Source organism: Paramacrobiotus metropolitanus, unplaced genomic scaffold (assembly GCF_019649055.1).
Source record: "Paramacrobiotus metropolitanus isolate TYO unplaced genomic scaffold, Prichtersi_v1.0 Parri_scaffold0000070, whole genome shotgun sequence".
Classification (NCBI taxonomy): Eukaryota; Metazoa; Tardigrada; class Eutardigrada; order Parachela; family Macrobiotidae; genus Paramacrobiotus; species Paramacrobiotus metropolitanus.
Window position 1 is genome coordinate 284,211 of NW_026570290.1, and position 20,895 is coordinate 305,105.

General features: G+C 39.9%; 3 protein-coding genes across 4 annotated transcripts; 1 reads left to right on the plus strand and 2 right to left on the minus strand.

Moving 5' to 3' along the window:
* Window positions 1–532: 532 nt before the first annotated feature.
* Window positions 533–4,212, minus strand: LOC129594663 (neprilysin-11-like). 2 transcript variants are annotated; one of them, XM_055491431.1, is made up of 11 exons: window positions 3,906–4,212; window positions 3,677–3,826; window positions 3,510–3,590; window positions 2,898–3,292; window positions 2,426–2,841; window positions 2,103–2,247; window positions 1,727–1,892; window positions 1,507–1,626; window positions 1,186–1,376; window positions 1,018–1,122; window positions 533–892 (listed from the first exon to the last, which is right to left on the minus strand). In XM_055491431.1, exons 1-11 carry the CDS (start codon window positions 4,051–4,053, stop codon window positions 716–718), a joined length of 2,094 nt encoding a protein of 697 aa, XP_055347406.1. In that variant the 5' UTR covers window positions 4,054–4,212; the 3' UTR covers window positions 533–715. The 2 variants fall into 2 exon arrangements, with proteins under 2 accessions (XP_055347406.1, XP_055347405.1); XM_055491430.1 differs by having other exon boundaries at window positions 2,103–2,279; window positions 2,395–2,841.
* Window positions 4,213–7,141: 2,929 nt separating this feature from the next.
* Window positions 7,142–17,421, minus strand: LOC129594725 (peptidyl-glycine alpha-amidating monooxygenase-like). The gene is made up of 13 exons (XM_055491507.1): window positions 16,754–17,421; window positions 14,751–14,948; window positions 13,697–13,882; window positions 13,100–13,197; window positions 12,869–12,997; window positions 12,209–12,329; window positions 11,757–12,143; window positions 10,728–10,821; window positions 10,483–10,638; window positions 10,252–10,367; window positions 8,734–9,102; window positions 8,535–8,656; window positions 7,142–7,944 (listed from the first exon to the last, which is right to left on the minus strand). Exons 1-13 carry the CDS (start codon window positions 16,968–16,970, stop codon window positions 7,438–7,440), a joined length of 2,700 nt encoding a protein of 899 aa, XP_055347482.1. The 5' UTR covers window positions 16,971–17,421; the 3' UTR covers window positions 7,142–7,437.
* Window positions 17,422–17,916: 495 nt separating this feature from the next.
* Window positions 17,917–20,260, plus strand: LOC129594680 (uncharacterized). The gene is made up of 6 exons (XM_055491451.1): window positions 17,917–18,139; window positions 18,213–18,350; window positions 18,428–18,626; window positions 18,994–19,172; window positions 19,347–19,437; window positions 19,825–20,260. Exons 1-6 carry the CDS (start codon window positions 18,134–18,136, stop codon window positions 20,025–20,027), a joined length of 816 nt encoding a protein of 271 aa, XP_055347426.1. The 5' UTR covers window positions 17,917–18,133; the 3' UTR covers window positions 20,028–20,260.
* Window positions 20,261–20,895: the final 635 nt, after the last annotated feature.

The following is a 20,895-nucleotide window of genomic DNA, read 5'->3' on the forward strand; positions in this document are numbered from 1 at the left end:
TAATTTTTTCGAAGAAGCACTTGACATAGGTTTTTATCATAAGTCTGTACGCTTTAATATCTAAAGGTCAAGCATATTAACCGTTGGAAAGGCACATGTCAAGTGTTAATGGGGGAAGACCGTAGACAACGGTGTACGATACTCCATTAATCGTTGTAATGGTATCAGTTGCTGATAAGATGCCTGTACCGTTCCATTGTTTGTCATATCTCACCGCTCCCCATGAGTCAGCTTTTAATCAGGAATAAGAAAGATAGTGATAGATTGTTTGACGCACGTTTCTTTCTTTAGATAAAAAGCATTGATCTTTTACTAAAAATTTATAATTTATAAGTTTAAAAGTAGACAGTATTATACGGCATTATCAGGTTTGCACTCGATAATGATAATACTGTAGTTAAGAAAGGTGGAGCTATACAGATTGCGCAAACGTTGCACACTTCTCTTGCATGGTTGCTGCATCAACGTGGTTTTAGCATTTCAGTTATGATAATGTAAACAACTTTTTATGGATTTAAAAAGTGGTGCCAAACTTGGGAAGTAAGAAGCAGATGTACAACCCGATCATCTATATATTCATTAAATCACACATGTTTCAACATTCCAAAGCACACACAATTTCGAGCATACTGCTTGTACAATGGCGTTTTGGTTTTCAAATACGTAACCACTTGCTACAGAACGAGATCCGTTCTCGAACCACACCCTTTTCAATTCACCACACGCCGTTCTTCTTTTGTGGATTCATTGGGGATCCAACGGAACAGTTGAAAGCTTCCGCAAACTCCGGCATATTTGACATAACACCATTAATACGAAACTTCGCTGGTGCGTGAACATCGGTTAACAGACGCATGCGGTTTCTGTCGTTCGTACGCACTTCGCACCATGTCTGCAAAATTTATAAACATAGTATACGGAGCATGCATAATATTTATATACATAGTATACGTATTTACTGAAAATAGTCTGATTCCAAATTTCGCTAGAGATAATGAACTTCTTATGCGTTCTTACAGTGCCGGTTGCGATGAAAAACAGCTGTTCCGGTGAAAACTTTTCTAATCCAGGCAAAGCGTTGCTCGTACTCGAATGAGGCGATTGAAGTGCTTTTCGCAAAGCCTAGAACACGCAGCTTGCATCTGTTAATTTTAGTCTGTCGCTTGGTCTTAAGTATACACTTACCTTGAATGCCACTTTTAGTCCACCATTATCGGCAATATTTTCGAGTAGAGTCAGATGACCGTTTACCGATCCGACATCCAACGAATACTGATTATACTGATCGATCAGCGATAGGGTGCGGTTTTGATAAATTGACCATGTTGTGTTGGTCCACCAGGATTCTAGCCCACCGAGTTTTCCAAACTGTGCACCTACCAAAATGTTCATTTCCGTCTAACATGCCGATGCCAGCTTTTGTCCTCTTCTAACAGACTGGAGCTACTGCTGACTATTACTGAAGACTGAGTAGTTGAGCGGTTTTGCTCCTAACCCAAGTAATACCTTGTGTATCGAAACCGTGCGTAAATTCATGCCCAATAGTAAACCCTGTGCCACCAAAGTTGATTGCATCAGGGAAGTCCGGGTGGAACAAAGGATCCTCCAAAAGCGCCAGTGACATTCCTGTGTCACACGGATCGCATTAATTTACAGTGATACTCATACAGTACTACTACATAACGAGCTGACATCATAACATAACGAGTGTCGCGAAGTTTTATACCTAGACTGTTAACTGACATGTAGGCTGCATTAATTTTTGTCGCGTCGAAAATCACGTCAAAAGGATCGTCACGATGGAAAGCCGTTCCGAGTTTTGCAAGGTTCCTTAAGGTTTCGTCTTCTCTGACTCCTTGTAGTGTCTCCATGAAATTCGATCGTACTCCGATCTGCAACGAGTGGACGAAACGTTCCGAGATTTAGGAAATCTCATTATACTGTGTAATAAAATACGAGTATAATAAAAGTGGATAAAAATAAATAAAAAATAAAAAGAGAAAAAAACATAAATTTTAAATTTTAAATAATTCTTATTAAATAGTCAAATAAAGTATAACAATTAAATTTACTAAATTTAAACGAATCTTCCTTTGGCTTACGTTTTTGTACACATCATCGATGCGGAGTCGACTTTCTGGTGTTGATGGAAACCCAATTACAAGTTCCATACTCTGTAGCTTGGCATGCGCCAGTTGCCGGGTGGAATTATCTAACCATGTTGTTTCGTTCAGAAGGTCACCTAGGCTGCTGCGCAACCGTTCCGTGAGATTCGTAGCCTGTGAATGTTAATATTGCCTTTATAGCGCATTCTTTAGTTCTGTAAATCATGCTGCGCACCACTGAACCACTCTGTAGATAAAAAATGAATTTGATTAACAAATCGAAGCTGACCTTTTCTATAATGGCCGTTGCATTCGCATACCGAGTACACATCTCGTTGATGGCCAGCGGCATAACGTCGGTCACATACGCCATACACTGACTCTCCATGTGACCGGTAAATTTCGTCCGATACTTTTTGGGCAGCCAATTGCGACTGCCGACAATCACTTTCCAGCCGATATAATTGGCTAACCGGCGCTTTCCTTCTTCACCGGCAGAGTCCATTTCCCGCAACTTTTCATCCAGCTTCATTAAATATTGTGGACTCATATCCACCACTGGCGTATCGTCAGTTATCATATTGGACTTATTCACCCGATCAAACAGGGTGTGAATCAGATCCGTTAAATTGGAAAATAGCGTGGACTGAAAATTGCGATTTTTCTGCAGTTGTCCTAAAGTGATAACGGTTTTTCTGTCTGTTAAATCTTGAGTCTGCTCCGCAGTTTTCTTTGCCTGGAAAAGCATTTACTGAATATTATCTGTTTTGTAAACCTTGCAAATCTCCATACCAGAATGATGGTCCTCCCGAAATCTACAATGTTCGTAAGATCCTTAGACTTGGTCACATTGACCGATGAGTTGACGCTTAATGCCAGTGCGCCGGCTAATTCGGTGACCCACTGAATGTACTCTTCCACGTACTGTGCTCCCCGCTCGCTGTCCAGCATATCCCGGCTGTATAATTCATCTGGTTCGTTTAGCTCAATCCAGTACGCCGACGGATCGTATAGACTGATTTCTACCGAGATTTTCAAGAAAATCGGTAGTTGCGAGTAATAAACCGATGTAAAGATGGATTTTAGAGTGGCGTTGTTGGACCAGTTGGTTGTCAATAGCGGCCAACCGCCAATCAGCCGGTCCAGTGTGTCGAAAAGTGGCTTTGTGCCCAGTTTCTCTCTCTGCTCTGAATTGGTTTGGATATTTTATAGAGGAACATTAACCTTGTTAGGTACAGCTTACAACGGTACGCAAAATAAACTGAAAACTACTTCTGTTGCTGTTCTACATGATATTGATAAATCTGTTACTGCGTGGTGCGTACTTTACTCGCACAATCATAAGATAAGTAATTATTGTTATAAGGTCCTGTGCGAGTGCAACGCAAGTGCTTTATTCTATACCGTCATCCAAACACTGAGCGTATAATTTTCTCACGGTGACCTCTGCAGATGAATTTGTCGGACCCGTTGCTTTCAACATCGCTAAAATCATTACAATAAAATACTGAGTTTTATTAATGCGGATTCCTGTGCGGTAGCATAATACACTAAATACAGTAAGTGCCTACCCGATTTGGCGCTGGCAACTTTAGCGGAGACAGCATTGGTTATGTAAACAGCGGTTGGTTTATGTACCGCTTGAAAGTTACCGCAGGCATATGCGTAGAAATCTTCGCAAGGATTTGCCGATTCATTGATGCTGTTCTTTATATCAGCAGCTTCATATACGAATGAAAAAGTGGATCCATTGGTTAGTTCTGTGATGAATGTCGAGACATTGCTCGAACCATTGCCCACCTTTTTCACGACAATAATTCGTCAGACACACATTATTCGTTCGGTTCTCCGTTCCCAACGTTTGAATAGAAGCTGCAGCGGCGGCTCGAATTTGAATCACAGTGACAAAAACATTTGCGATCAATATGGATGCAGCCGGAAAAAGCATGGCGGCCGTTATGCGATTCGCCAAAAAACCGGAAAGCGAAAACAAGTAATGCGCTGGCAACGAAGCTACTCCAAAACAGATATCATCATTGTACAGTTGTAGGTAATCTCTTCTGTTAAGGAAGCACAAGCACAAGCACTACGCGGTGGTTTCGCTCTAGTTGTGTAATCAAGCAAATGAAACGGTAGCTGGATTGGATTGGATAATATTATGCTTTTTCGATCGCCGAAGGGCACTGCCGTAAAATGAATCAGCAAGCGTTTGTTACATGCACAATTTACTGTACAGTAGTTGCTCATATGTGCCTGTGTCTCTGTGTTATGGCTTACCACAACATTAATTAGAAGTGTCTCGCGGGTCAGTTACCGTAACTTTCCAAAAATTCCACATCGGAAGAGATTAGTATACGTATACGTATCAGCATTCTTTGCCTCCTTTCTACCTAACAATTCGGGCTTTAATCAATAAGAGAAATTCGGAAATTAACCACAATTTCGCAACCCTAGCCTGGCAGTGGTGATTTTCATAGGATAATAAAGAGTCGGCATGTCGACGACTGAGCAATAAACGAACGATTGTGTTCATTGAGCAGTGTACCGTCAGCAGTTCTTATTATTGCACGTGATCCCGTAATTTGTAAAGACGCTCATGGGATTAATTATTCGGCTGGTTAGACAGGACTTGTAAGTAATGTGCTCCGCACAAAATTCAGTAGGCAATGGCATGTTGCTTAATAAGCGTTGTAAAAATCAGAATGACAATAATAATTATTACATGTCTCCTTCTCATCAGTACCGGAAGTATTCGCTATATACTGTAGATGCATCGTTTGTTCGGCGCCCGTACCATGCGGCATAAATTCGGCATCCCGTGGAAGGTTGATTGTTGAGGAGATGTCTGAATACTGAAAAATGTATCTAGCTTCCAGGCTCGCGGGCCTTCGCGGTAGACCATGACAAGACTGACTTTCCGTCATAGATTGTACTTACGATTATGTAGTTCTACGAGCTGTGTGGCATACCGAGCCGACAGATTAGATCGACATCAGCAGTGACGCGACCAAGGACAAAAGCTGAAGGCACTTGCAGATTAAAATACAGAATACTGATAATTTGCAGTCATTTTCGATCATTTTCTAGCGTAAAGAATTTAGCTTTTCGGCCAACTACCTGACTGCACAGAAAGGGGTGCCGGTTTTGAAGAAGCAGTACTTCGTATTCGTGACATTTCGTGTACGCCGTCGTGCATATCTGTACAATAAGAAATGATACTGTTTTACTCGTAAAATAATGTACAGTTCATTAAATTTCGGTGCCGTCTTTTGGAAAATAAGCTGGCTGTACCAACAAGTTCTCCCCAGTCACAACCAAACTATGTAATACAGCAGTCGTTCATGAAAATTATATTGTTTTATCAACTCATCATGCTAGAGTAATACTGAGTTTTTCCTACCAACAGGAAGTAAAGGGCTGACCTTTGACGCCACTATATTACGGACCTCACGAAGACGAGTAGCGCGAAGATAAGGGACCCCCTCAGCTGCAAGAGCCGAGGTGGATGGAGACGGAGTCATTCGAGAACTCTGTATTTGGGCATAGACTGTCTAGTGATGAAGATGAAGAGCGGTGCGCTCCTTACTGCAAATGAGATCGCATACAGCGGGAATATGCGTGGGCTCACCGGTAAAATGCTTTTGCATTTAAACGTGTTTACCAGGAAGAGAAAAGTGTACAATATGTCTATCGTACGGTGTTCTTTTACCCTGTCGTAGCACAAGCACTTGATTGACTTTAACGTAGTACTACGAAAACTACTCTAGTTTTACAGAGACTTACTCTTAAAGTCAATGCATTATAAAGTACAAAATGCACAGTGAATTGAAACTTCGAAACAATAATTATAATTACGCATCATGGCTTTTGCGTTACGTTGTGAACTGTGACTGAATTTTGTGTGGTAGAACTTCCTGAATTACGTATTTACTTTAATTCATAATAATAAAAAGAGGTGCCGTTGACGTTAAACGCAGATCGATTGATTTCGCACCAGTTTGCTTCCAAACAACACATACAGTACATAACATGCTCATCCTGCTTAGTAAGCAGGATGAGCATTATGTTATGCTGTAAGCAGTGCTTACGCCATAACATAATGCTTACAGCATAACAGCAAAACATTATGCTTTATCCTTAATTTTTCAATAGAGGAATTACAGAAAAAGCCACATTTCGTAATGAAAATCAAAAAGGAAAGGAACGAGAATATCGAACAATTGGAAGACAAAACCCTGCCACACCGGGCGGTTGTGATTGTTCCAAGCGACAGAAGTTCGTTTTTGTTTTCCAATTCCCACCTTATAAATCACTTACATAGATCAGAAAGTGATTTGCACAGAACTGGCAGGAATATAGACCAACATGAAAGAATTCGCCCGCGTATGTTACGGGCGATGCGTTATATTTAAAGTGACCCTATACCTGCCCTTTCGGCAATGAAAATAAAGCGAGTGTTTATATTTAATACGAAAATGCCGGCGCAGTTCAGAAGCACGACAGTAAATAACAAATACGAGTACAACACCAATACAACACTGTATGCATTCAGCATGCTTTTAACCACGGAGATAAATCCTATTTTTAAGCCTAATGCGGTAGTGGACAAAATACCTTTCTCAAAAAAATAATTATTTTACTGAATTTCTCACCGGAAAATGTGCCCTGACGTTGGAGAAACTAATGTTGATAATTTAGTAGTCAATATATACATCAAATAACGGGAAAACAGATGCAAAAGCTGGTTGTTTGTTGTGATCGTCATTAAGTTCTTGCTGTCTTATATTTTTCAGACTTTACATATAATTAGTAATGTAGTGGTTTATTTAATTATTTATCTTATTTACGGTTTATGTTAATCAGTTTTATTTTGCCATTTTTTATGGACATTGTTCTGGTTTTCTTTTCTTTCCTGGTGGTTCACTTCAACGTGTTGTATGAAGTACCACACGAGACGATGCGGTCGCCGGGATTTCGATGTGGTACGATTCTCACAACTTACAGATAAACCAGAAACAGATCGGTAGCAGTCTCTCTCAAACGTCAACGCATTTATTGTGCAAACTTCAAAAAACCCGAATAAATCATTTAAAACGTTAAAAGATCATAAAAGCGTTAAAATCTCTGGAAAACTATATATCGAGGTACTCGTTAATCCCGTACAAACAACCACAGCTGCGAAAACAATAATCTCGCCGAAGACACGAAGACATCAGAAATCGTTGGAAGAAATCTCGAGGCATCAATTAAAACGGATAAAAACAAAACCCCACCCCCAGCTGAACGACGGAATGGCCCCCATATCAACTCCCCCACTGACAACACACGCATTTCACACGAGCGCATTCCGTGAGTAGCGCGGCGCCGCAAACGCCTCATCCTCCGAATCACTACTCTCCCCCGCGGCCGCCTCATTCTGCCGCAACGGCCGGAAGCCCTCCTTCCGTGCCTTATACCCTCCGAGGTCCATGGGGTTCTTGACACTGTGTCCGTACTGATACAATAACTCCTTCCATTTCGACTGGTTACTGCTGGTCTTCCACTGCTTCACGCAGAAATACACCCCGCCGGAAAGCACGATCAGCGTCGGAACGATGATCAGCATGAGCACGATGAAGGAGAAGCCGGATGCGTCGCCGGGTTTGGTGATGGGCTCCATGTCGTGGCCGTGGCTGTGGTGGCCGTGCTCGGAGGGTTCTTCAACCGGCGCGGCGGGAACGGGCGGGAGGACGGCGGCCGGCAAGTGGAATTTGTGAGCGTGACTGTTCAGCTCCACGACGTAGATGCAGGAACGGTCTTTGGACACCACAACGGCGTGCGGATTAGCTAATGGTGACGCCTAAAGTAAAGGAAAAACAGTCAAAATTAGTTAGCGAAGTTAAACGGTTGAAATTATTTTCAAAGACCTAAATTCAACAGCGCTTTATTAAATAACTGAAGAATTAATGGATAATACAAATACCAATTTTCGTACAGGTTTGCTAATTAATTAGAGGAATTTATTAAGGATTTATTTTTATGATGAACTTGCTTTCTCAACATGTGAAAGATGCGATTGCGTAGTGTAACGGCTAACAGTCCAAGTCCATACGACCTTCTGCTCTATCTACCATTGTACTGTACTCGATTCTTTCTCAGTCAAATAAGCAAAAAGCGCAGTCAGTCTGCATTTTGTGATAAAATCCCAGTTTTTGTCAAAAGAATACGAACACAAAAAATTCTTATTTCGATAAATTTAAATACTTAATGGCGATCAACCGACAGGGAAAGAAATATTTCTCATGCCTTGACTTATACGAGTACAGTAGTTATAGCAAAGTTAAGGGATAAATTTTTAAATTGAATTTAATGCAGAAATTGTTCGATCGTGGAATGTTATTACGGAATAATTATTTTTTTCGTTGATCATTTGATAATAATGATATTTACCTTGGACTTCAGCACACCGACGGTGTTGCCAGTAGAAACGTTGACAAGTATCGTGCTAACCGGCGGCTCTGGACCGAACACGGTCATTCCCACTTGGCCGTTGACAGCGACCATCAAATCACCTAAATTTGATATAACCCAAATTTACCCAATGAACTGATCACAACATTATGCTGAACACGTAACCGATGTGACGTACCGGATAAATCCAACGCAAACAATCGGCTGCCAAACTCCGCCGGTTGATACAACCGCAGGAACTTCTTGGTGGCCACATCGAAGGCCTGCACCCGGCCGTTCTCGCGGTCGGCCACGAAGATGGTCTTCTCGTCGGTGCTGAGTTTAATATCGTGGGGAATGAAGAATTCATGCGGCTGTGGACTGATCGTCCCGAAGGGATTGTACGTGTCCGTGCCGAAATGGCTGACGTAGTTCCCGTTGCTGTTAAAGCGGATCACCCGCGAATTGCAGTATCCATCGGCCACAAAGAAATCCCCGCTCGAAAGGACAGCCACCATGCTGGGCTTGCAGAAGTGCTGGCCGTCGTGGCCGGATTGGAATTGCTTACCTATTAAAACGATAGAAAAGCAATGGTAAAGTATATGATTGGGCACTTTCTTAAAATTTGAGGAATAACAGTTCCGTTACGCAGTTACGAAACACACAAGGAAATCAAAATTAATCCAATACGAAAAAATACGATTTAAAGTTATTTACCAAATCAAAACTTAAAAAACCATCACACTTCTAAAAAGAATTCATGTTCTAGACTGTTTATATAGATACTCGTGACAAATTGATAGCTGGAGAAGGGGTTTTGTAGTACAGTGGCAGCGACAAGATGGTCTCATAATAATTATAATGCAGCGAATGCAGCGCTCGCTCAGATACAAAATTTACAGCTGTAGAAACCGATCGTTCTTGTTTTTCCAAAAAAAAATGAAGCATGTGGTCGCTTAAAGCAGGCAACGGAGATTTCAAGGTAAGTGACAAAAAAATTGAATATCAAATACATAATTAACGCTTAAACCAAATAAAACTAAACACAATCATACAGCACTAACAATAAAAAGCTTAAAATCATATATCTTAACACCCGTCATGAAAAATGGGGTAACAGGTAGTTTCGTAGTTAAACGGCAGCAGCGAGATAAATAAAAAATATCGCAAAACAGCTTGTGGTCAAACAAACACACGATCGAAGAAAAGTACACTTTTTTTTAAAGAAATAACTAAGAAATCGAAAGAAAGCTGTCAATGACGATCTGGCTGTGCGCGACAATAAAAAAATAAAGCTTCAATTAACATGAATAACTTCAGAAATCCCGGTCACAAATTATGGCCCAAGTGGGCTTGTAACGGCAACGTAACAGATTTGCAAAGGTTTTCATAACGTGAAAGCAGCGCGTGATCAGAAAAGTTCCCTTTGCAAGAAAAAGTTGTAGTATTTTTTAAAAATAAAAGAGAAATAAGAAGTCGAATAAAACCAACAACGAAGATTTAAAGGTAAGCCACAACAGAAAACGAAATCTCAAACATTTTAAACAACCGAAAAAGCACTAAATAAACCAACTACAGAAAACGGTTAATTTAGTGACAATAAAAACTTTCCGTCAATCGCAACGAAAAACTAACATTACATATGCCGGTATCTAACCACTGATAGTAAGTAATATTATTAAATGCTAAAATGTTTCCGTTAATTTCAGTAACTCACCTAAGATCATGGTGGCTTGACCATCGGGCGACAATTTGAACACTTGATGCAAAGCAACATCGGTAACCCAGATATTCCTGCCGGCGTCCACTGTAATGCCATGAGGCATATAAAACCTGGATAAAAGAATAAAAAAATTAAAAAAATATAACAACTGCGATTCAGAAATTTTTACTGTATATAAAATGAAAAAGGGACAAATGCCACATGGAATATAAGAAAATCACTCACATCTTCTGTCCAATGTGTTTCTGGAGCTTGCCACTCGCCGCATCCAGAATGGCGATGGTTGGCTGCGCAATCGGTCCAGCGTCTTTGCGCGCGTAATTGTTATTAGCATCGAAGGTGCCGCCATCCCAAACGTGATCATTACGATGGAAAATGTATCTAAAAAACAGAAATAGAATAATTTAAATGACATCTAAAAAATCAGTAACATGCGCAGTTTTAATAATCGTTGATATTCGACAACTTACACATGTTTTTCAGTAGGGCCGAGCGCGACGCCCGAAATTTGTCCGAGATTCATTTTCGACACCGTACTGGACCAGTTTTCGTCCTCTTCGTACGCTAAAAAGTACAAAATTTGAATAAATCAGTGAGACACCATAAGCAACGAATTTTCGCTTACAACTTTGTTAAGTTTCGACAAGCAGTAAAAAGCAATCGGCTAATTATTTTCCATACGAATGCATTATTCTGCGACCGAACATAAAAATATATAAAGCTATCTATTACTTATTGTCGTGCCTCTAATCAAACGTTAAAAGCGCAAAACTACTGTAACCAAGAAAGATGCTCACAAGTCAGTAAAAAAGCCGGGTACAAGAAGTGCGTCCGTAGTGTAACGTCTGCGGCGTATGACGCCTGGTTTTCGTCCTACAGTGCGCATTCGATACTAACAGCTCTGTACGCAGTAATTTTCTAAATTCAAAATAAATTCATTGAAATTCAATTTTTTTCAAAAACAGAAGAATAAACACAACACAACGATAATACAAAAAAATCACCAAAAAGAAAATGATAGAGAGGAACCGAAAAGTATCTTGCAAGCAGCAGTAGTCGCACAGCAATTAAATAACATAAAACCGAAGTTTCACAAATCGATTTTATCGTGTCATGACTGTACGTTAACGAAGCCAATCCTGCCAGTCACAGGAAAAAACAATACTAATTTGTAAAATCCTGGATTTTACAGACAGAACGCTGACACTATAGGAAGATTTAAAAAAAAAATTTCTATAGGAACTTACCATAGAGCGAAATATTATAAAACTATGAAATTGTCCGGTGTTAACCGGACACTTTTTCAAAAGCTGCAGCGAATGCTGTTGCATACGCAATGAGCAAAAACAATTTTCAAAAAAGTTTGGTAATTAAGGATTACTTTTTAAACTGAACATAAAATAAAACAAAATAACATTAAACAAAATATGATTACATCATAAAAATCCGCATTTATACAGATATAACAGAACAAATTCCATTGGGAAAGCCACAAATACCTGGTGTGGGCAGGACCGCTCCGCCATGTTCACCATGCTCCATATCTCCGTGATCATGCCCGGACATTTCATGATCATGACCCCCCACCACGCTCTCCTCCGTGGCCATCTCCGGCGGGACCTCATTAGTCTCGCCCAATTCCCCTTCGCGTCCATGTCCGGGTGGCGGCACCGTGGGCATCTCATGGCCGTGGTGCTCCTCGCCGGCCGGAGGCGGTACGGTGACTTCCGCACCCGGGGCGGCAGGCGTCGCCGGGATCACCGGGGTCACCGCCGGTTTACCATGCTGACCGTGGTGGTGTTTGATTTCGCTGGCCGGTAGCGGGATGCTGGCTTCCTTCGGAAGCTGGTACATACCCACATCCTGACCCACATCACCACAGCTGTCTGTAAATAATTTGACAAAGGTGAGTTTTTAGCCGCGCACAGCGAAGTAACGGCATGGGCTGTACCGTGCACAATACTCCGGTCGGCGTAGTACATCATGTAAAAATTACACATTTCGTCGTTGTGTGTTGGACCCATGAATGTGATGGCGGAGCGTTCGGTGGAGTTGTACACACAGCGGGCGCCCTAAATAACAAAGCCATTAATCGTCAGAAATAAAGGAACAACTTACCATAAAATTGCAACCAATTTTTTAAAATCATATCAGACATTAAGTTTTTATTTCGATGATTACCTATAATATAAATACCTATTAAACGAAAACGCAGGCAGAACAGCGAGCAATAAATTTTTACTATAAATACGGATCCTATTTGTATAGTGATTTATTACCCGCGGAAAGTTGGAAACAACACCGAAAACTAAGTAAACTAAAGAGCAATTTCTGGAAATTAAATGAAAATAACAGCCAATAAAAATTCACTACAGCAACACCATGAGAACAGTTTCGAGGAAAACGAAGTATTTATGACAAAATAATATAACGGGCTAATTTCACAAAAACAAAATTCCGAAATAAAACGAAAGGAACCAGTAAGGGAAAAGGCAGGAGCCGCAGTGTACGACTTTTTAAAAATAATTAGGTTGACGCCCAACGCGATTTAATTTCATGATCTTACGCAATGAATTCATCACAAATAATATAGGATACACTTAACACTAACCAGTAGGGTCCCCTTGGTGATATTGTGGGCGGCCGGCATGGGATAGAAAGCCTGGGGATTCTGCGGGCTCTGTTTACCCAGCATGGTCCATTCTAATTTGGCCTCGTCCTCCTGCTTCATGTACCAGCCCTGTCAAGCCGACAAAACACCGCTTTTGAACGATATCAACACATCACAGCGTGCGGTACGTCCATTTCCGCAGGAGAGCATTGTTAATGCTGAAATGCTTACGGAAATCACCACTCCCAGTCCGTGGGCGTGTGTGCGGAAACCGAATGGATGGATCACCGTGTCATCATTGTACCGGCATAATACGTTGACATTCACCACTGGAAGCAAATTAGTTAACCGTTGTGGCTTGCGGTGGGCATTTCTCTTACACAACAAACGTTATGGAATCGACTATCACTCTAATCCAATTTATTTGTAATTTGTTTATTTTCGTACTTTTATTTAACATCCATAAAATTTGGATACGGTATTCAGATTTAACGAAAGATTCACAGTTGCGAAAACAAAAAACAGTAAATATAAACTTTTTGAAAAATACATATGCCCTGCTGAAATATTTCCACATCTGTAAATGTTTTAAAATACTATGGAATGCATTTTAGTTAATCACGAGTAATTCGCAAAAAAGTCCTTGAAAAATTTTCAATTTATCATGTTTTTCCTCTCTTGGCTCTTGGTAGGTAAAAACCGCTCAAGAATTTCCATACTCAGGCGTTAATAATCGAAACCCAACAAAATCACATACGTTAAAGTGAAAAAAATTAACGGTTACGCCACTGATTATGCGGCAGTGTTCATAATTAATTTTGTGCCTACCTGGTTCGCGCGGCGGAATAAATTGGCCGCCCGCCGCCAAGAGAAAGATGCCGGCAGCGTATTTACGCGGCTCGCTGGTGTAAACCAACGAGAAGCCCGAATCATCGTTGGTAACGAGGGCGCTGTAATGGATTTGAATAAATATGCCCTTCACGTCAGTTTTGCGGCCCAGCTGAAATCCCACATCTGCAAAACAATTCGAAGATAATTTCACAATTTCTTAAAATACAGATTTCTTATTTTAATTTTATGAAACAATAATTAAATATTGAGACAGAGTAATGCATGCACCAGTAAGATCGATAAAACAATCAAAATTAAAGCAAAAACTAAACTTGCAGCTTATGGAATTTCTATAGAATTAAATCAGATTTTTGGTTTTCGACTAGAGAGCTGTTGTTTGTTCCCAGTGAACCACGAAAGTGAGTTCAAAGCTCGCGCTCATCGTGTAATAAGACTCGTCTCGATACAACAAATATTTGCGTACTGATCTGCTGTACAGAATGCCAATAAACATAAAGGTTGTTGACCAAAGCACTTCAAATTAAAAACGCAAATCAAAACGAAAACTATCGCTATGCTAATAAACCTCCCCATGACAAATTCATCAACCACATCCTGATTTCCAAATTCCAAGTTTTTTCAGTTCATTTTAATTTTTCGATATCGGTAATATATACTAGGAATAATAAATTCACTGCGGAGGAAATAAGACAATCCGTAAAAAAACGACAAAAGCAAAACATTTCGAAAAAACAGTTACCGGATCTGCAGTCAGGAAAGCATTGTCAGCATTTAATTTCGCTCAGCAATTGATAAACACCAAGACAAAACTCACCAAATTTCAGATCAAAGGTTCACGACAGTCAAACTAAATTTATTCAAACCAAATTAATCCTGTCAGCATTTCGTTGCTGCTTTTTTAGCATTTATTTAATCATCAAAATGTATTTTTTATTACTTATAGATGAACTAGTTAACAGTGCGAAATGCACTAAATTTATGAACACATTATCGAGTAGAGTTTATGTCCAGATTTCCGGCTATACTTTACCTTTGGGCAGCTGGAATGTCGGCGCGTCCTTCGCCCAGGCGAAGAGGAACTTGGACCGTCCGGTGCAGGCGCCCTGAATGGGATGGTCGTCCAGACAGGACCAGGCGCCGGTGTCCGATGTGGACTTGATGGGCTCCGAACAGCCGTAAATGAGGATATGGTGCACCGATTTGGCTGACGCATGCGGCACATATTTCACTACAACCAGCAGAAAATTTATGGTCAAGTGTGTGATGATTACGTCGTCTACCACGTTTGCTATCAACCAAGAACTACTACGAGTATCTGCACAACTATCTGGTTATTCGCGAAGAATCGCTTGCATAATCACTTGGCTCGTGATGGAAAATTCACAAATTCAGCAGAAGTCTTTCAAAAAGGCAGTGGACTACATTTCTGACAGAAAAACAGACATACGACGGAAAATCTGCATATCTGTAAGTATTATCATAATTTAGTAGTTTTGCGGTTTATGGCTTAAGGGATGCACTGAGCGCCTATTTTAGCCACAAGACTACGTTTAACCGCATCCTAACCTCAACGAAAAACTGTGCCACGGCTTTATTGTACACAGCTATTCTTTTCCTCATTAATAAAGCTTCCAAATCATTCTGAGGACACTTTTCCAGTTTACAAACGAACAAAAAAAAATTAAAAGGAGTAAAACCACTCATTTAGAAATGGTCCTGAATTAAGTAAGTACACTGGTACTGGACAGATGTTTAGGACGTGCGCCACGCCAGTGCCACGTAAATAATGATTAGAGAAATTGCTATATTAATCGAAAAATATGCAGCAGCGCCATGAATTTCAATCTTTTAAAAACCGATCACAGTTTAGCGGTACAAAAAAACAATCAGAATGAACAGTTATAGACTCTGCGACAGTTTAAGCAATTTACCAAAAAAATAAGCAGTATCCGTAAATAATAATTGCATACAAGGGGCATGTCACTTCAGAGAAAACCATATCTTCAATAATTATTGTCATTAATTACCCGAAATTCGAAAGGATTTACGAAATATGTCTGCACACCATGTACATTCTAATTTATGCAAAAAAATCTATAAAACCTTAATCTTGCATTCACATAAAATCCTTCTGAAAGACAACAGAATCCATAATGATAAAATTCCACTAAAAACAGCCGGAGTTTAACGTCTGATCGGAGCCCGTGACGTCACTTCCCGTCCGACACTCATGTCAGACGAGCGTGATGCATTGCGTTACACGAGTCCTTATCGCGCGCAAGTGTTTCCTGATTGCATGGGTAATTTGGATAATTTTACTGTGACAGCGTCGCAAAATGCTGTAGCCAACCGACCACATCCGGGTCGAACAAACAAACCAAACTTGTCAAAGCCACATTTTCCTGCCTTACTGAATGCGCCCAGAGAAATATTTAACGTTTACATTAACAATAATTAGTTTTTGAAAAATAAGGTGACTAAAAATAAACGTACATACGATTTTAACCGCATACTTAATAAAACTGTAACATTTTTTATCGGCTTTCTCAATTTTAACCAGACATTTAAAAATATTTTAAAAACATAAAAATTCGTTCTCGACCTCGCTTACTCTAGTACTAACAAGTTGTACCGTATATGGGTATATCTACATAATATTGTTATGTATTATTGTATATCACGAAAATTGTGCCATATTTACCAGTTAAAATGAAATTAATATTAAATTATTATTCAATCAAAATAATTTAGATGGTAGGGAAAGCTTTATAAAACTAACCACTATTCTTAATTCAACAAAACCTCATTCAACAAAACTGAATTTTGTATATTTTGAAATAATAATCTTAAACTGAAAAGTGAAAGCTCTGTCCATAGAAGTAGTCAATTTATTCGCAGCTCCCAATTTATTTATTCACAATTTTTATTTCCAAATTATGCCGAAAATTATCAAATAAAATTTGAAAAAATGTAAAAAAAACCTAAAAAAGACCTAAAAACATTTAAAAATCAGTTGAGCAACTAGTGGCTCACCAATATATCGGATATCAAAGTCCACATTTTTCCCCATACAAAAATACTGATCCTCTTTCGTGGTGTTAATTTTAGGCATCCATAACGCGATAACTTCCTCTTCGTCGGTTAATTCCAGTTCATGATTTAACGGCGCTGCGTCAGACGGTGGTTTCTGGCCGAAAGCAACATTGAGGGATAACGAAATGAATAACAGGAGTACAGCAGAAACTAGCATGGTGAAACACTATGTTCCGCAACAACATAAAGACCGTCGCTTCCTAACTATCCGCGGCCCATGTAAATGAGTCTCTTGTTGAGCAGAATCAATGGAGTATAACAAAAAATCCAAATGAGGTTAAACGCCGTGAATACGCTCTCAAAAACCAACTGACCCAGATTGAGTAAAATAAGAAGATAAAATTTAAAAGAATAAAACAAGAAAACGATATTTACAAAGATGCAGCAGCTGCCAGCAAGTGCTCAGAATAGTACAAAATCAAATTATGGAAATAACGGGGACCCTGCAACAAGTGCTGGCGAACTTAGCAACAGCTGCTGACAATCACAACTCCAGGTAAACGATATAATAATTTTTCCCCAAAAAAAACCTACGAAAACGGTTCACAACGTGTAATAACGTCGCAGCACTTGACTGGCACTGCAGCTTTTCAGTTGACTGAGTGCGTCGTGCATGACAAGAACATGAAATGCTCACTGCAAACAGCTGGATCGACAAGCGGAAGTGGGGAATTGGAATTCCATTTCATAACGGTAGCGAATGGAAACGAGAATACCTTTAGTACTAGTAAATAGTAATTACAGTAGTAGTTGCAACTTGCAAGAGAAGGCTTCAAGGCACAATTTTTACTACGCAAAAGCAGGGAGCGCACGGAAAACCCAGCTCACGGGTAAAAAGAAAGGAATCGACCTTGCGCCATGATTACTTATTTTCTTAATTTTCTCTGCAATTTGAGTGCGAAAAAGCGGACATCAAAATTTAGCTTCCGCCTTCCCCCAAAACCCAAATACAGTTGGAATTCGACGAGGCCTACCAAATGGAAGTGGTATTCCGCGGCCAACCCCTTCGGAGTGGCAGGTAAAATGGAACCTGGAAAGTGGAAGTTGAATGTGAAGCGGAAAGCATCCGTTTTCGTGATTTTGTGACTATTTTGCAAGTTTTGCTCTTTAGTCTTTTGGTAAGACCGTAAGACGGTAAGAATTGAAAATTTGGAATTTTTGGAGCAGATTGTAATGCGCATGTGCTTTTGTGGTTTATAAATTTGTTAGTACTTAGATATTTCCGATTGAGTCTTGTTACTCTTGTATCCCTTTCTGATTCTTCATGCTGACGCGGTCCACTGTTGCATTTCCTGGATTTCCACAGTCTTCGTGAAAATCATGCAGGTAGGACCTCGTTCATTATCCATTCGGGAATCCTGGTATTCAGTTCTTCATTTAAACACTTATCAATTATCAGCGCGCAGTGTCTTCGGTGGTGCGCAACTGTGTTCGCCATCTGACATCATCCACTGTGTTGACGGGATCTCGTCCCACGCCGAAATCCCTCTCCGGTTTCGGGAAGAAAAAATCCAACCGCAAATCTTACGACGATGAGGTACCGACTCTCTTCGTGGCTGCAGATTTAGTGTCTCTCTCGACGAATCCATGATGCACCGCTATTAATGGTTGTAGGAGGCGCAGGACGAACTCTTCCATCCTCCGAAGCCCAAAACCGTCCCACCGAGTGATCTGCCTCCCAGTATGCGGAAGAAATACCGCATCTTCACGGATCAGTCCGAGGAGATCATCGATTCCAACCAAGCCCTGTGGGTGGAGATTGAGGCTCCAGAAGAGCCGGAGGTTGACCAGTTTGTGGGTCTCAATATGGAACGTAAGAGATTTGCCGATTTGCCGAATTTATCGTAAGAGATTTGCCGATTTGTAATATTACGAGGTACATAAATATTTCAATATTATTTTTAATATTATTTTCTGTAACAGTACAACTTCCACAAACGTTTTGTTATTTTTGTTTAAATTATTTTCATTCGTATTAAGTCCTTTCCTAAGGTTTTCGTGTACGCACATGTGCTGTATTTATTTTGTTTAATATGTATGGTGTAACCGATTTGTAATATTGATATTTTTATTGTCCTTTTGTTATGACTTTTGCAAATTTGGTATTATTTTTCTTGAAATTGTTTTCCGAAGTTTTCGGATGTGTATTTTATGTTTTTGTCATTAATTTGTTATGTTAGGTGGTGTTACCGGTGTCCTTGATATCGAAGATCTTATCCACGTGCTCAGACTGGAAAATGCCCAGAATATCTGTACGATAAAAATTCCTCCGGAAATCATGTATGCGGACTATCTTGTCGTGTGCACGGGAACTTCCAAGCGTCAGTTGCTTGCGATGGCGGAATTCGTGAGGAAATATGTAAGCGAATGGCGGTTGCTTCCTTTAAAACATTTCCGTTGTTATTATCACTGCAATAATTATTAAATTGTTAAACTGTTCTTTACTGCTCGTGTTGTATATTTTGTTTTAGCTGCTGTATTCGTAGACTTTAATTATTACTCGTATGAAAGGGTGTTTTTCTCTTGCGATTAGTACAAGGCAAAAAAACTGCCGGAGGATCCCTTTTTAGAAAACTCCTTGGGCATCAAAGACTGGAACACCAGTTGGATCGCTCTCGATCTGGGTATGATGATTTTGTGCTAAGTTCAATTTCGGATGCCACCTGGGCTTTTAAAATATTTTTTCCCTACTGTTTTCTTATTGTAGTTAATTTTTACGAAAATTTTGTAGTATTTTTTGAATTTATTATTGGTATCGGCGAGTTCTGCTTACTTTTATTTAGTAACTCAAAATTGGTTTCGTACATGCACGGTGCACCACTGGACAGTACCCCATCTAATAATTTTTATTTCTGTATCGGCTGTTACATTCGTTTCGATTTATGGTTTCTTTTTGCACAGTTTATTGAATTTTTGTATACTTTATTGTTTTTTGTTGCATCAGTGTTGTTACCCGCATTCTCGATGTCTTTTATTTGTGTTATTATTGAGTATTGTTGGAAATTTTGCAGGCAATATCGTTGTTCATTTCATGGATGCCAAAACGCGAGAGTTTTACGACCTGGAAGCATTATGGGCCTTAGGCCCTGAGCACGACCCCAAATGCGCTGGGGACGCCGATCCGATGCTGGAACTTCTCCGGCAGAGCTCATCCGAAGCCGGCGATTTATTTGGCACGCAGAGGAAGACCAGAGATGGTGCTAAGACTACGTGAGCGGGTTGTGGCTTTCTGTGAAAGGGACAGTTGATGAAAAAAGGTGAACGAAAGTACAATGTATGATTGTGCGTTTGCATGTGGATGGCGAATACAGATAGTTTGTTACTTAGCTCGGCATTATCTTTGCGGTTGACGTTTAATGATATACATAGGTGCGCTTTGTATAACTATGGTCGCCTTTTTGCTTTCGACTTGTTCGCAAAAGGGCAAAAGCAATCGAATAAAGAATGCGATAGAATAATTGGTTAATGTTAAATGAAATGGTTCAGTTGTTTTCTCGCAATCACAATGCGTTCAACGGCAGACGAAACGATCCATCGGCAGATATTGGTAGACACGATCCGCCGATGTGGCATCAGTATCGGGAATCTACGTAGTATCAGTATCGGGAATCTCTCAGTATCGGGAATCTACGTAGTGTACTGGCCCGAAGTCGAAATTTCATTCAGTCACTGTTTCTAAAATCTAATTAGTCGGGCATTAGCATTAATGCAGCCAAATGGGAAAGCAACAGTTAGAAGGGAAATTATTTTTAGAAAAGAAACTTAGTTATTTAACAAAATTAATAAATACATTTGATTATATCTGGTTTTTTTACGACTGAGTAGCAATTGTAAAATAATAATAATTATTATAATCGAAATTAACTGCATTTAAAAAGTAATGTTACTTGGTATTTATGCCAACGAGTAGAGTACGTTCTAGTACATAATTGTATATAATATTTAATAATAATAGTGTGCAACCGTTTCAGGCATAGGTACCATTAATAATTTTACTATTTTTAACCCAAGAAGAAAATGAAATTTACACCTAGCATTTAGCGCTGAACGTATTTAGCGCTGAACGTATTTAGCGCTGAACG

Bases quoted from the DNA above. Each gene is read 5' to 3' on its own strand.
- LOC129594663 (XM_055491430.1), bottom strand. From the start codon at position 4,053: ATGCTTTTTCCGGCTGCATCCATATTGATCGCAAATGTTTTTGTCACT. The intron at 3,827-3,905 runs GTGGGCAATGGT...TCGTATATGAAG, and splicing joins GAATTATTGTCGTGAAAAAG to CTGCTGATATAAAGAACAGC. The intron at 1,123-1,185 runs GTAAGTGTATAC...TGCGTGTTCTAG, and splicing joins GACTAAAAGTGGCATTCAAG to GCTTTGCGAAAAGCACTTCA.
- LOC129594725 (XM_055491507.1), bottom strand. From the start codon at position 16,970: ATGCTAGTTTCTGCTGTACTCCTGTTATTCATTTCGTTATCCCTCAAT. The intron at 14,949-16,753 runs GTGAGCCACTAG...TGCTGGTTGTAG, and splicing joins CTTTGATATCCGATATATTG to TGAAATATGTGCCGCATGCG. The intron at 12,330-12,868 runs GTTAGTGTTAAG...TTTGTTATTTAG, and splicing joins TCACCAAGGGGACCCTACTG to GGCGCCCGCTGTGTGTACAA.
- LOC129594680 (XM_055491451.1), top strand. The intron at 18,351-18,427 runs GTACCGACTCTC...TAATGGTTGTAG, and splicing joins GCAAATCTTACGACGATGAG to GAGGCGCAGGACGAACTCTT. The intron at 19,438-19,824 runs GTATGATGATTT...GAAATTTTGCAG, and splicing joins TTGGATCGCTCTCGATCTGG to GCAATATCGTTGTTCATTTC.